Raw genomic sequence first — 12,458 nt, 5'->3', positions numbered from 1 at the left:
CCTGCGTGTGGTGGAGACTGGGGCAGGAGGAACTGACAGGCAGCGGAGGCTGATTTGACTGTGCTGCTGGGGTCACAGTCAATCAGGACTACAAGCAGCTGCCCCCATCTGAGACACTTGGGAGAGGTTTCCCGGCCGCCATAAGCCCCGCCCCCAATCGCGGAAGCCCCGCCCCCCGCATGGGACTCAGATGGTAGGATGGCTGGCTAAGGTGAGCCCTGCCATCCACATGCAGGAAAGGCCATCTGCAGCCCGTGGAAGTTCATTTAGGTCGGAGCAAAGTGTGCCTAGAGGAAGCCCCATCTCCGGTTCAGAGGAAGCCCAGCCCCCCTGCACAGGGGAGAGGTCACCCCCAGTCTCCTGTGCACTAAGGAGTGCTTGTCCAGAAGGAGGAAGACTTGCCTGGAGGAAGCCTTGCCCCCTTAGGACTGCGGAGTGCAGAAGAATGGACACCTGCAACCAGAATTTAGTAAGTATGAATCTACCTGCCCCCATTGTCTTCAGTGACCTTTCCCCTCTCCCCGCTAGCTCCAGTGACCTTCTTCCTCCCCCCAGTAGCCCCAGTGACCTTTGTCCTGCCCCTGCTAGCCCCAGTGACCTCTTCCCTCCCCCCACTAGCTCCAGTGACCTCCTCCCTCTTCCAGTGGAATACTGCCCCCTCCACTCCAGTAGCCCCAGTGACCTCCTCCCACCCCCACTAGCTCCAGTGGCCTTTTGCCTACCCCAGTTGACCCAGTGAGCTCCTCCACCCCTCCCCGAGCTCCAGTGACCTCCTCTCACCTTCACCACTAGCCCCAGTGACCCTCTGCCTTCCCCCACTAGCTCCAGTGACCTTCTCCCTCCCCCCACTAGCCCCAGTGACCTTCTACCCCCCCAGTAGCCCCAGTGACCTCCCCCCACGTAGCTCCAGTGGCCTCCTCTCTCCTCCCCCACTAGCCCCAGTGACCCACTGCCTTCCCCACTAGCTCCAGTGACCTTATTCCTCCTCCCACTAGCCCCAGTGACCTTCTGCCCCCCCAGTAGCCCCACTGACCTTCTGCCACCTCCCACTAGCCCCATCAACCTCCTCCCTCCCTCACTAGCCCCAGTGACCTTCTCCATCCCCTCACTAGCTCCAGTAAACTTCTGCCCCCCCCCCCCCCCACTAACTCTAGTTACTTTCTGCATCCCCCACTATCCCAAGTGACCTTCTCCCTCCCTCCCCCCACTAGCCCAAGTGACCTCCCTCCCCCACTAGCTCTAGTGACTTTCTCCCTCCCCCACTAGCTTCATTGACCTCTGTCGCTTTTTTCTCCTGTTGTGGGAAGAGGGGGGGATACGTCTCTCCGCCCTGGTCTGAGTAGTACTCTAATACCTGGTACACACCATGCAATTTCCCGTTAGATTGGCAGTTGAATCAGTAATTTCCAGCAACAGCAATCTGATTTCTGATCATTATTCTGATCGATTTTCCAATCACTTCTATACAAAATCGATCAGAAAAATGATCAGAAATCAGATTGGACCTGTTGGAAATTATTGATTCAACAGTCAATCTGATGGTAAATTATTGATTCAACAGTCAATCTGATGGGAAATTGCACGGTGTGTACCAGGCATTATCTGCTATATAATCTTGTGTGTGTGATCCATGACTTTGAAGCTGGTAGTGAGTTAGTTTTATTCCTAAGACAATCTGCTATGTGATCTCCTGTGTTGGCTTAGTAGGTGTTTTCTTTATTTCTGAAATCTATCTCTGATTTGGCTGCCTTCAAAAAAAGGTGGTATAGCCAGTTACAAATTGTAAAGGCCTATACCCAATACGAGTTTTTTATGCATTTTCTACAACTGTCCATTTTTTTTGATCGACAATCGTTTCCGCGGTCTCGGGATGTGAGTACAGGTGTCTCCGTGAACACCCTGCGAGCCGCCGATCGCAGCTCGCAGGGTAAATGTAAACACACGGGGAAGATCTTCCCCGGTGTTTACATGTAAACGGCGCTGCTGCGCAGCAGCGCCGTGGCTGAGATCGGCGATCCCCGGCCTCTGATTGGCCGGGGACCGCCGGCAACTGATAGGCTGAAGCCTATCCTATCCGGCGCAGGACGAATTCCGTCCTGCGCCGCCTCACACGGGGAGGGGGAGGGAAGGGGAAGGAGGCCAGGAAGCGCTGCGGAGGGGGGCTTTGAAGAGCCCCCCCGCAAGCGCAGGCAGCCGGCGGCGATCAGGCCCCCCCAGCAGGACATCCCCCTAGTGGGGAAAAAAGGGGGGAAGCCTGATCGCCCTGGCTGCCAGCTGATCGGTGCTGCGGGCTGGAGAGCCCACGCAGCACCGATCAGGCAGCCCCCCCCGGCACTGAAGTGGTTAAAATCCCCTGCGACTCTCACGCAAAGTACCGTGAATGTTGGGGGGGCGTATTTTTTGACACTCGCCCTGGGTGAAATTTATCCTAGAAACTGCACTGCCTCCTCCTTCCCATATACAGCTCCCTGGAGTTAAGTGGTCTTCCTCACTCCATGTACAGCAGCCCCCCTCCCATTCCATGTGCAGCCCCCTCTTCCATGTGTATCATCCATGTACAGCAGCCCCCCTCCCATTCCAAGCACCGCCCCCTCTTCCATGTGTAACATTCATGTACAGCAGCCCCCTCCCTTTCCGTGTACAGCTCTTCTTCTTAAGTAATAATGGCAGTATTTGTATAGCGCCTTTCTCCTGTCGGACTCAAAGCACTTGCGAGGCAGCCACTAGAGCGCACTCAGTAGGCAGTAACAGTGTTAAGGAGACTTGCCCAAGAAACTCCTTACTGAAATAGGTGCTGGCTTACTGAACAGGCAGAGCCGAGATTTGAACCCAGGTCTCCTGTGTCAGAGGCAGAGCCCTTAACCATTACACTATCCAGCCACAAGTAACATCCATGTACAGCAGCCCCCCCTCCTATTCCATGTGCAGCCCCCTCTTCCATGTGTAACATCCATGTACTGCAGCCCCTTCCTTTTCCCTGGCAGGGTTTCAGTGCTTGTCCACCATTGCTTGACTATCCCTTACCAAATGTCTTCTCTTTTCTAATGCCTAAAGCTACGTACACACATGCAACAACGATCGTTCGTTGTGAACGACGAACAAACTTTTAATTGACGAAAGAACGACCTAAGTAAAGTTAGTTTTTAAAAGTGTGTAACGATCTGATAGTTGGAACGAACGTTACATCACGTAAAGCAACTATTGCGCTTGCGCATAAAAATGAGAAGTTCCATGGAGAAATAGTGAAATGTGCATGTCAAGCCTAGTGCGAACGATCGTTTCCAACGATGTACTAATTTTGCAAACGATCGTCGTTGGAAAAAATCCGCCAAGCTAGATCGTTCGTTTTTAACGATCTAGCTCGTCCGTCGTTAGACTTAATGATCGTTGGCTGCTTTTTTTTTAAACGATCGTCGTTTGAAATGATTGGGGAGCGATCGTTTCAAACGACTATAGTCGCATGTGTGTACGCACCTTAACCCTAACCACCACCTGTCATATGACATGTGGCAGAGGGGAGGAGAACAGAAGAGGAAGAAGCCAGGAAGCCTACGCATGCGCAGAGAGGACCTGCAGGCTTCCTGTTCAGGGGGTCACAGCGCATCTTTTGGGAGAGTTGCTGCTGTAATGTAATTTGGAACGCAAAAACCGACAGGCAGAGAGGTTAACGCGGGGCGGGTGAGTGAGGGGGCATAACCAATTATACGTGGCTATGCTTAAATACATACCCAGTGCTACTGCTTGGGCTCCCTTTTAGGGGAAAAGTGGGAATAAAGCAAAAAAAAATATATATTTTTCAAAAAGAACTTGTAGTTTTTGAGAAAAATGATTTAAAAAATGCAAAGGAAAAATGGATTTTAAACTGTAATTTTCAAAATTTAAAAAACATTTTCCTTTGCATTTTTAAAATCGATTTTTTTTTTACTTTTTTCTTTGCATTGTTTTCACCCTTCTCATCATATGTCGAAATATTGGTGACGATAGCATGGGGGGCCTTGCAATTAAGCAGTAAAAATGGCACAAAATTATGCGAAAATGATGCTGAATTTACGAATGGATTACATGAAATCCACTGAATGTCTAAATCGTAATTACGTATGACCATAATTGCGAACATTTTGCGTAATCGTAATCAGCAGATTATGTTCATCACTACTTGTGATCGCTGTATATTTTGTCCGACAGCCATCTCTGTTCGTCACGGTCACATTCCTGTTACGCAGCACCTTTTCGGCGGCCGTGTATCGCGTTCCGGACGATGACGACGCGCAATAAATCAATAGTAATAACAATAACCTTCTCTTGTGTTTATGAAATCCTTCTGTAATATTTGTGTTGTCAGCAGCGGTGTCCTCCGACAGATCTGCGCTCTCTGCAGTATGGAACGGTCAGTTTGCTGCCGTCAGCATCTTTCGGACGTGCTTCGAATTATTAACGCCATTTGCACGATGAATCCAGCTAAGCTGGGTACGGCGGTAGCCGATGGTGGAGCAAAAATACAACGTGGTTCTTCGATTCTAATATTAGCGCATTCTCTGTTGGGTTCATATTCACATTCTGTTTAAAGCACCACTCCGCCTTCCGATCTGTGAGTACCATCTGTTACTTCAGTAAGCAGAGTGGAAAAAACGCTATTTTCTGGTTTCTTTTCTGCTAAACTAAACTGAGGGCTGGTGCACACCAGAGCGGTTCTGAAGTGTTTTTTTAAAACGCTTGCAGAGGGAAAACCGATTGGCTAATGAAAGTGAATGGGATGGTGCACACCACAGCGGTTCGTTTTTTCCACAAACGCAAACTCGGGGGCTGCAGCAGTTTTTAGATTTCTGAGGCGTTTCTGCCTCAATGTTAAAGTATAGGAAAGTGGAAAACCTCTCTGAAAAACGCTAGATCAGAGCGGTTTTCCAGGTGTTTTTGTTACATAGGCTGTTCAGTAACAGTAATGTTTGTAATCTGCTACACAAAAACGCTCTAAAAAATGCTAGGCATGCTTAGAAAACGTCTCTAAACATGCCTAGAATCACTCTGAAATCTGCTGAAAAAAACAAGAGGTTTTTGGTGTGCACTGGGCCTCAGACCCCTTTCACACATGACAGAATTCATATGCAAATTGCATTTTTGCAAATTTGCTTTTCACTCAGGTGCATCCAGGACCATTTCTGGACATAGAATCCTTAAAAGAATCTTAGCTTAGCAGATCATGGTTTCAAATAGCTGAAAGGGCTGCCATGTTTGAGAAGATGACCCCTCTCCCCCCCCTCCCCACTCCCTTTTCACTGCCATTATCCAGGGTTGGTGTGAAGTTCATCAAGAGTAACTTATCTTATCTGTTTGAAGAACAGTGTCCCCCTCCTCAGTGGTGAATGGATTTGTCTGATCTCAGCTTCTGGGCAATTAAGTCTAATTAGAAGACTCCTTATCTGCCTTCTATTTTCTGCTGCTTGCAGACAGAGGAAGTAAAGGAAGTAGGAGAATACTGTCTGTAATTATCCCTTAAATGTAAATACAATGAAGATGTTTTTTGAGCCACATTTTAGCATGCGTTTTTAATGTGTTATTGAGCTGCCAAGGGGGTTAAAATGGTGCTCTGTTCCCGTTAACCCCTCCCCCTTCCCCATATTGGCAAAGACCATAGCCTATATTCATTAGTTTTATATACAGTAAAGATACACTTTCTCAAGATAATTATGTAAAATATACACAAAGTATTACCAGACCAGATAAACTCCACTAACCCCAAACTCACTGAATTCACATAACAAACACTTTCTATAATTATGAGAGTTGTGTAGCAACTTCAAAAAAAATAAATATACTAGCGATGTACAGACTGGGTCTTTAGATGCCCAAACATTCTGCAAATCCAGAATAACTTCAGGCTGGGAACACACTAAGCAGAAACGCTAGCATTGCGTAAAATGCAGCGCTTATGCGCATAATGTTACTCAATTGGCCGTATAAAAAATTGCATAGGTATTTTGTAATATGCATTTTTAAAAATGCTGATTTTGTTGCACATTTTTTTTAAAAAACACATAAAAAAACGCACACAATGAAAGTCAATGGTGACACAATGTAATACGTTTTGTATGCGTTTTCCATGTGTTTTTATATGCGTTTTTAACCACTTCAGGATTCGGCGTACGCTTAACTACGCCCCTGAATCCTGAAGTGGATTGCATGGAAAGTTCCATGTCAGTTCACGGAGCGTGTCTCCGTGAACACCCTGCAAGCCGCCGATCGCAGCTCGCAGGGTAAATGTAAACAGGCGGGGAAGATCTTCCCCGGTGTTTACATGGATACGGCGCTGCTGCGCAGCAGCGCCGAAGAGGAGATCGGCGATCCCCGGCCTCTGATTGGCCGGGGATCGCCGGCATCTGATAGGCTAAAGCCTACCCTATCCGGCGCAGGACGGCTTTCCGTCCTGCGCCGCACACAGGGGACGGGAGAGGGAGGGAAGGAGGCAGAGGGAGGACTAGCGCTGCGGAGGGGGGCTTTGAAGAGCCCCCCCCCTGCAAGCGCAGGCAGCCGGCGGCGATCAGACCCCCCCAGCAGGACATCCCCCTAGTGGGGAAAAAAGGGGGGAAGCCTGATCGCCCTGCCTGCTATCTGATCGGTGCTGCGGGCTGGAGAGCCCATGCAGCACCGATCAGGCAACCCCCCCCGGCACTGAAGTGGTTAAAAGAAAAACAATGTTTTCTGGTGTATTTATTGCTTCCTGTTGTCTTCCTAGTGATAAAACACAATAGAAAAATGCATACAAAACGCATACAAAGTACATATGCGTTTTGTATCTGTGAGCCGCAAACGCATTAAAACGCACGCAAAACACAAAAACCCGCAGACACACAGAAAACACACGCCCACCCCGCACAGGTTTACTGGGAGATATCCGGATAGCAACTATCCGGGTATCTCCCGAATCCGAAGTTGAGCATCCCTGCCTGCCATATCATTGTTATGCTGGCCAGGCCTCCTTCCTTTGGTATTCAGCATGGCTGTTTAGGAGTTAAAAAGACTTGCACAAAACAGAAGGAAAACATAAAATAATGCACCCTGTATGTATTTAGAGAGCTTAGCCTGTCTAAGGCCCGGTTCACATCTGTGTTGTGAGCCAAAAGGATCTGGTGAGTGGATCTGGTCTCCGCTGCACCGGATCGCTCTGTCCGCGTTCCGGTTCACATAGTGAAAACGGATCTGATCAATGATTGATCGGATCCGTTTTCACTCAGCAAATACATATCTAATTTTCCATGTCTAATTTTCCGTAGCAGCCGGCGGTAGAGGCTTCCTCTTCTTCCGCTGTGACTACACAGCGCGTCATGTGACTAGTCACATGACGCGCGGAAGAAGACAGAAGCCTCTACCGCCGGCTGCTATGGAAGATTAGGTATGTATAAACCCTCCCTAGCCCACCCGCCCGGCTGCTGCACCCTCCCCTCACCCTCCCGTCGCTCAGGATCGCGTCGGCCCATGCCCCCAGCCCCGTGGAACGGTCCGTTTCTTCACTAGTGTGAAGAAACATTCCGTTTCCCATTGCCCCCAATGCTGCTGCATTTTTGTCCGGATCCGGCAGAACAGTCAGGAAAATTAGGGCCTGCAGCAATTATTATTGACCGGAATGTACGGAACGTATCCGTACCAACGAACGCATGTGAATGGATCCATAGGTTAACATTGGATCCTTTCACATCCGTTCCGTTTGTACAGTATACGTTCCGGTTACATTCCAGAAAAAAACCGCCAATGTGAACCGGGCCTGATTCCCCCTCATCTATGACTAATCACAAGTGTAATTTGATCTCTCAGCTGTGTCAGATGCCTCTCTCAGCAGAGCAGCTAATTTGTAAACACATGATGTTAACCCTATGTCTGCTTCCATGACAGTGGGAAGTAGACACACTGCAGATTTATTGCAGGATTTGTATCAGCTGTAAAACAGAAAAGTTTTTCTGTAAAGGTTATTATGCTGCTGCTTATCTTCTAGAGCAGAGAGGAAGTTCTGAGTTCAGGTCCGCTGTAATGTAAGTACCAGTTTTCTATATGAATTGCATAAAGCACAGAGCGCTAAGCTCTGTGGCGCCACCTCCTGAGGTTGTCACTCCAGGCAAAAAAAAAAAAAATACAAAAAAAAAAAAACTTTACCTGTAGAAAATCCAGTTTTCTTGTGACATTTTGTAAATTCAATGTTAAAATAGGTGACCAGCGCATGGATGTAGTCATTTCTCTGTACTTGTAAGCAGAAGGCCGAAGTGAATGCTAGCTCCTCTGTTTTCACCGTGTTTATATCAATTTCCTGTGAGAATGACATGAAGAATTACTTCATTTGACGCCTATGACATATACATAAAGAATCAAGGCTGTTTACACAGTTTTAGTCCCCTTTTAGGCCTTCTTCACATTGCGTTCTGATCGCACTAGCGTTCGCGTTGGGCGTTTTCTTTGCGATTCCCAGCAATTACTGTGCATTGGGCGTTTTTGGTAAGCGTTTTTGTAAGTGCTTTTTTGGGCATTTTGCGATTTGTAAGTGTCCTAGGCCTTATTTTTAAAGGAAAAGGACCTAAAAATCACCCGGAAGCACCACATTTAAATTGTGAGGGAAAGAAAAATGCGCACAAAATCACTGGCAAAAGCGATTTTTCTAACGCTTTGCGCTTTTCCTATACCTCCCATTATTGCAAAATCGCCCTGAAATTGGTCCATGCAGCGCTTCTCTGATCAGAAAGTGAACGGAACGCCCCAATCTGAACTAGCGCATAAGAAAGCATGGTGTAAGCACTTTCAGGGAGATTTACAAAAATCTCCAGCGCTTAAAAATATCGCTTGAAAAAGCGCCTGTAGTGTGAACGAGCTTTAACACTTGCAAGTTAAAGAGGAACTCCAGTTAAAATAATGTAATAAAAAAAAGTGCTTCATTTTTACAATAATTATGTATAAATGATTTAGTCAGTGTTTGCCCATTGTAAAATCTTTTAAATCCCTGATTTACATTCTGACATTACATGGTGACATTTTTACTGTTGGCAGGTGATGTAGCTGCTGCATGCTTTTTTGGCTGTTGGAAACAGCTGTAAACAGCTATTTCCCACAATGCAACAAGGTGCACAGACAGGAAACTGCCAGGAGTACCACGGCCCTCAGAGTTTCTTGTGGGAGGGGTTTCACCCCAATATCAGTCATACAGCGCCCCCTGATGGTCTGTTTGTGAAAAGGAATAGATTTCTCATGCAAAAGGGGGTATCAGCTACTGATTGGGATAAAGTTCAATTCTTGGTCGGAGTTACCCTATTTTGCTGCAAGGGGCTGCAAAAGCAATGTAAGTCTGTGGAGTCTATGGAGATTTTCACACTTGGGGCTTGATTCACTAAAGTGTGAGAACTGTTGACACGGCCGCGATATGCGATTTGCGCGAGTTTGCCACGATTTCCGCGTGAAAATGTTTTCGTGTGAAAATGTTTGCGTTCTCACACTTTAGTGAAGCAAGCCCTTAGAGCGGTCCCTTGAGGTCAGCTGCGCTGGAATTATTTGAGCCGATGCAAGGGCAACAGCACATTACTGTTAGGGCTACGGTGCGTCGCGGTGAGCATGCCCGGACTGACAGGAATCCCAGTGACACACTTCCTGCCCAGCAGGAAGTACTTCACCGAGAGGGGGCGGGGCTATGCATATGACCCTGTCGGCGCACTCTGCTCTCAGGGTCACATGATTGTCGTTTTTTGCGTACGGTGGGATGTGGCAGAAGCATTACATCCCCACCGCAATACAAAAAATATGTGTAAAACCGTCCTTAAAAGCACACCTGAAGTGAGAGGGTTATGGAGCCTGCCATATTTATTTGTTTTAAACAATGCAGATTGCCTGGTTGTCCTGCTGATCCTCCGCCCCTAATACTTTTAGCCATGGACCCTGAACAAGCATGCAGCAAATCAGGTGTTTCTGACTGAAGTCTGGATGGATTTGCCATATGCTTGTTACAGGTGTGTGATTGAGACACTACTGATGCCTGGGAGGTCAGCAGGACAGCTGGGTAACTGGAGTTGTTTAAAAGAAAATAACTATGGCAGCCTCCATATGCCTCTCTGCAGGTGTCCTTTAAAGGAAAAGTTAATGTTTCTAAATTCCTTATTATCTATTATGTCCAAGCTACACAAAAGCTGTTATGTAAGCAAATATATAAGCAATCAATATTTATTATGTATCCCTCAAAACCACTAGGTGGCACTCTAGTGGCTATGGGGAAATGTGTGCACACAGCTGGCAGGGGTGGGGAGATGTTGGGGGGCCCGGAAAATTGTAGTTACCCCCCACCACCACCTAAAAGGAAGCCCCTTTTTACCTAATAAAGCTATCAAGGTCAATCCCTGCAAAGCCCAATAGGTGTGTATTTGCTTATGCAGTACATACAGTACATATACAGAGAGTGGTTAATGAAGGCAGTAGAAGGTTAGGTCCTTTGTAATGGTTTTCAGTGGTCAAGCCCCATTGTCAATGGCCAGCTGACTTCAGGTCAGAGGTCATGCCTGGCATTACCAATGGCCAGTTGACTTCAGGTCAGAGGTCAAGCCCGGCATTACCAATGGCCAGCTGACTTCAGGTCAGAGGTCATGCCTGGCATTACCAATGGCCAGTTGACTTCAGGTCAGAGGTCAAGCCCGGCATTACCAATGGCCAGCTGACTTCAGGTCAGAGGTCACGCCAGGCATTGCCAATAGCAAGCTTGCTTGAGGTCAGAGGCCATGCTGGGCATTGCCAATGGCAAGCTGACTTTAGGTCAGAGGTCATGCCAGGCATTGCCAATGGCCAGCTGACTTCAGGTCAGAGGTCACGCCGGGCATTATGGGATAGAAATTTTTAATCCTTATAGCTAAGCATTCTCATCTCTATCCAATGGAACAATAAGGATTTAGGTGGAACTCTGCATTGAATTGAATTTGGTTGATTTGGGATGCTATTCTTGTTTGGAGCAGACATGATGGATGAATGGTGTTTGCATTGAGGATTACTCAACCTTTATCAAACAGGAATTGGTCACCACTTGCTTTGGGTCCACAATGTCCACCAGCGGTTCCTTTATGGCCACGTCTCGGATGCACGTCATGTCAAATCCGTACACGTTTTCCCACCCTGGCGATACAAACCGAGGAGCGCATTGTTAACATGCTGAGGCATTCACGTGGAAAATGGATGAAAGAGGACCAGTATTAAAAAAATGATACCAGTTACATAGGACATGTGATACATATTAATAATTACTGATAAAGGAATAAATGTATTCCAGGTGTCATCACTTGTATGCCGGCTGTCTGGTGGAGAGCACCTCCATATGCTGGTTGGCATGCAGCAGCGTATCTAGAGGGGTGCAGGCATGGATCATGCCATAGGCAACACAGAACCATGGGCGCAATGTCCTCCACTGTGCTGTGTCCCCATGCCTGCCTCCTTCTCCTCGTGCTGCACTGCAATACTGGGGGATGCTTCTCACTACCTATATGGGGAGGGGGGGCACTATTTATACTAGGGGACATTTCTCATTACCGTTACTGGCGGGGGGACCTCTTACCACTTATACTGGGGGGATACTTATACAGGGGAACATCTCTTACTGCCTGTATTGGGGGGGCACTTATACTAGGAGACTTCTCTCATTACCTATACTGAGGGGGCTAATTATACTGGAGGGGACACCTCTTAGTACCTATACTGAGGGGAGACCTCCCACCACCTATACTGGGGGGGTACTTATACTGGGGACACCTCTCACTCCCTATGCTAAAGGGGGCTATTTGTACTGTGGAGACAACTCTAACTAGTAGGGCAACCTAAATGAGTGGGCTAGCTATACTGGGTGAACTACCACTGGCTACCTATACTGGGGGGCTAACTCTAGCGACTTATTCTGGGGGAGGGGGATTTCAGTGTTTGCCATAGGCACTATATTACCCAGATACACCTCTGTTGGCATGTGCGTCAGCCAGCTCCTTCCTCTAGCCCCTCCCCCACCGCTTAATTTGCATATTAGCTGTGGGTGTGTTTTTCTCCCTGTAACAGTGTGGGACCCTGAGCATTCTTATCTTTTACTAAAAAAAACGGGGGTTATGTGAATCCCATCCCTGTGACTCCCACTGTGAGCTGTCCAGGACTCTGGAACCCCCCTCCTTCCATGTAGGGAGCTCCTGCAGAGAGGGGGAGAGAGGCTTATCAGCTCCCAGCATGACTAGTACTGCACCTGGTACATTGCCTAGACAGCAGGTCACAGGGGGAGGGGCCAAATACATAAATAAAGGAGAATATGCCTAATTATAGATACATGCTTAACCACTTCAGCCTACGGGTGTTTTCATCTCAAGGACGGAAGCAATTTTCCCCGTCAGCGCTCCTCTCATTCATTCGCCAATAACTTTATTACTACTCGTCATACCTAAATGATCTATATCTTGTTTTTTTTCGCCACAAATTAGGCT

The 12,458-nt window shown here is 47.6% G+C and overlaps 1 protein-coding gene across 3 annotated transcripts in view; it reads right to left on the bottom strand.

Annotated features, from left to right (window-relative positions):
* Positions 1-12,458, bottom strand: part of PRMT8 (protein arginine methyltransferase 8) — a 262,574-nt gene that overhangs the window by 41,350 nt on the left and 208,766 nt on the right. For all 3 annotated transcript variants that reach the window (XM_068273128.1, XM_068273127.1, XM_068273129.1), the window contains exons 7-8: positions 11,006-11,121; positions 8,143-8,293 (exon numbers count right to left, since the gene is read on the bottom strand). In XM_068273128.1, the coding sequence (XP_068129229.1) occupies positions 8,143-8,293; positions 11,006-11,121 (267 nt within the window). The remainder of the gene's footprint in view (positions 1-8,142; positions 8,294-11,005; positions 11,122-12,458) is intronic.

Source organism: Hyperolius riggenbachi, chromosome 3 (assembly GCF_040937935.1).
Source record: "Hyperolius riggenbachi isolate aHypRig1 chromosome 3, aHypRig1.pri, whole genome shotgun sequence".
NCBI lineage: Eukaryota > Metazoa > Chordata > Amphibia > Anura > Hyperoliidae > Hyperolius > Hyperolius riggenbachi.
The sequence above is the reverse complement of the archived record's forward strand: the minus strand, read 5'-3'. Positions and strand labels throughout refer to the sequence as shown.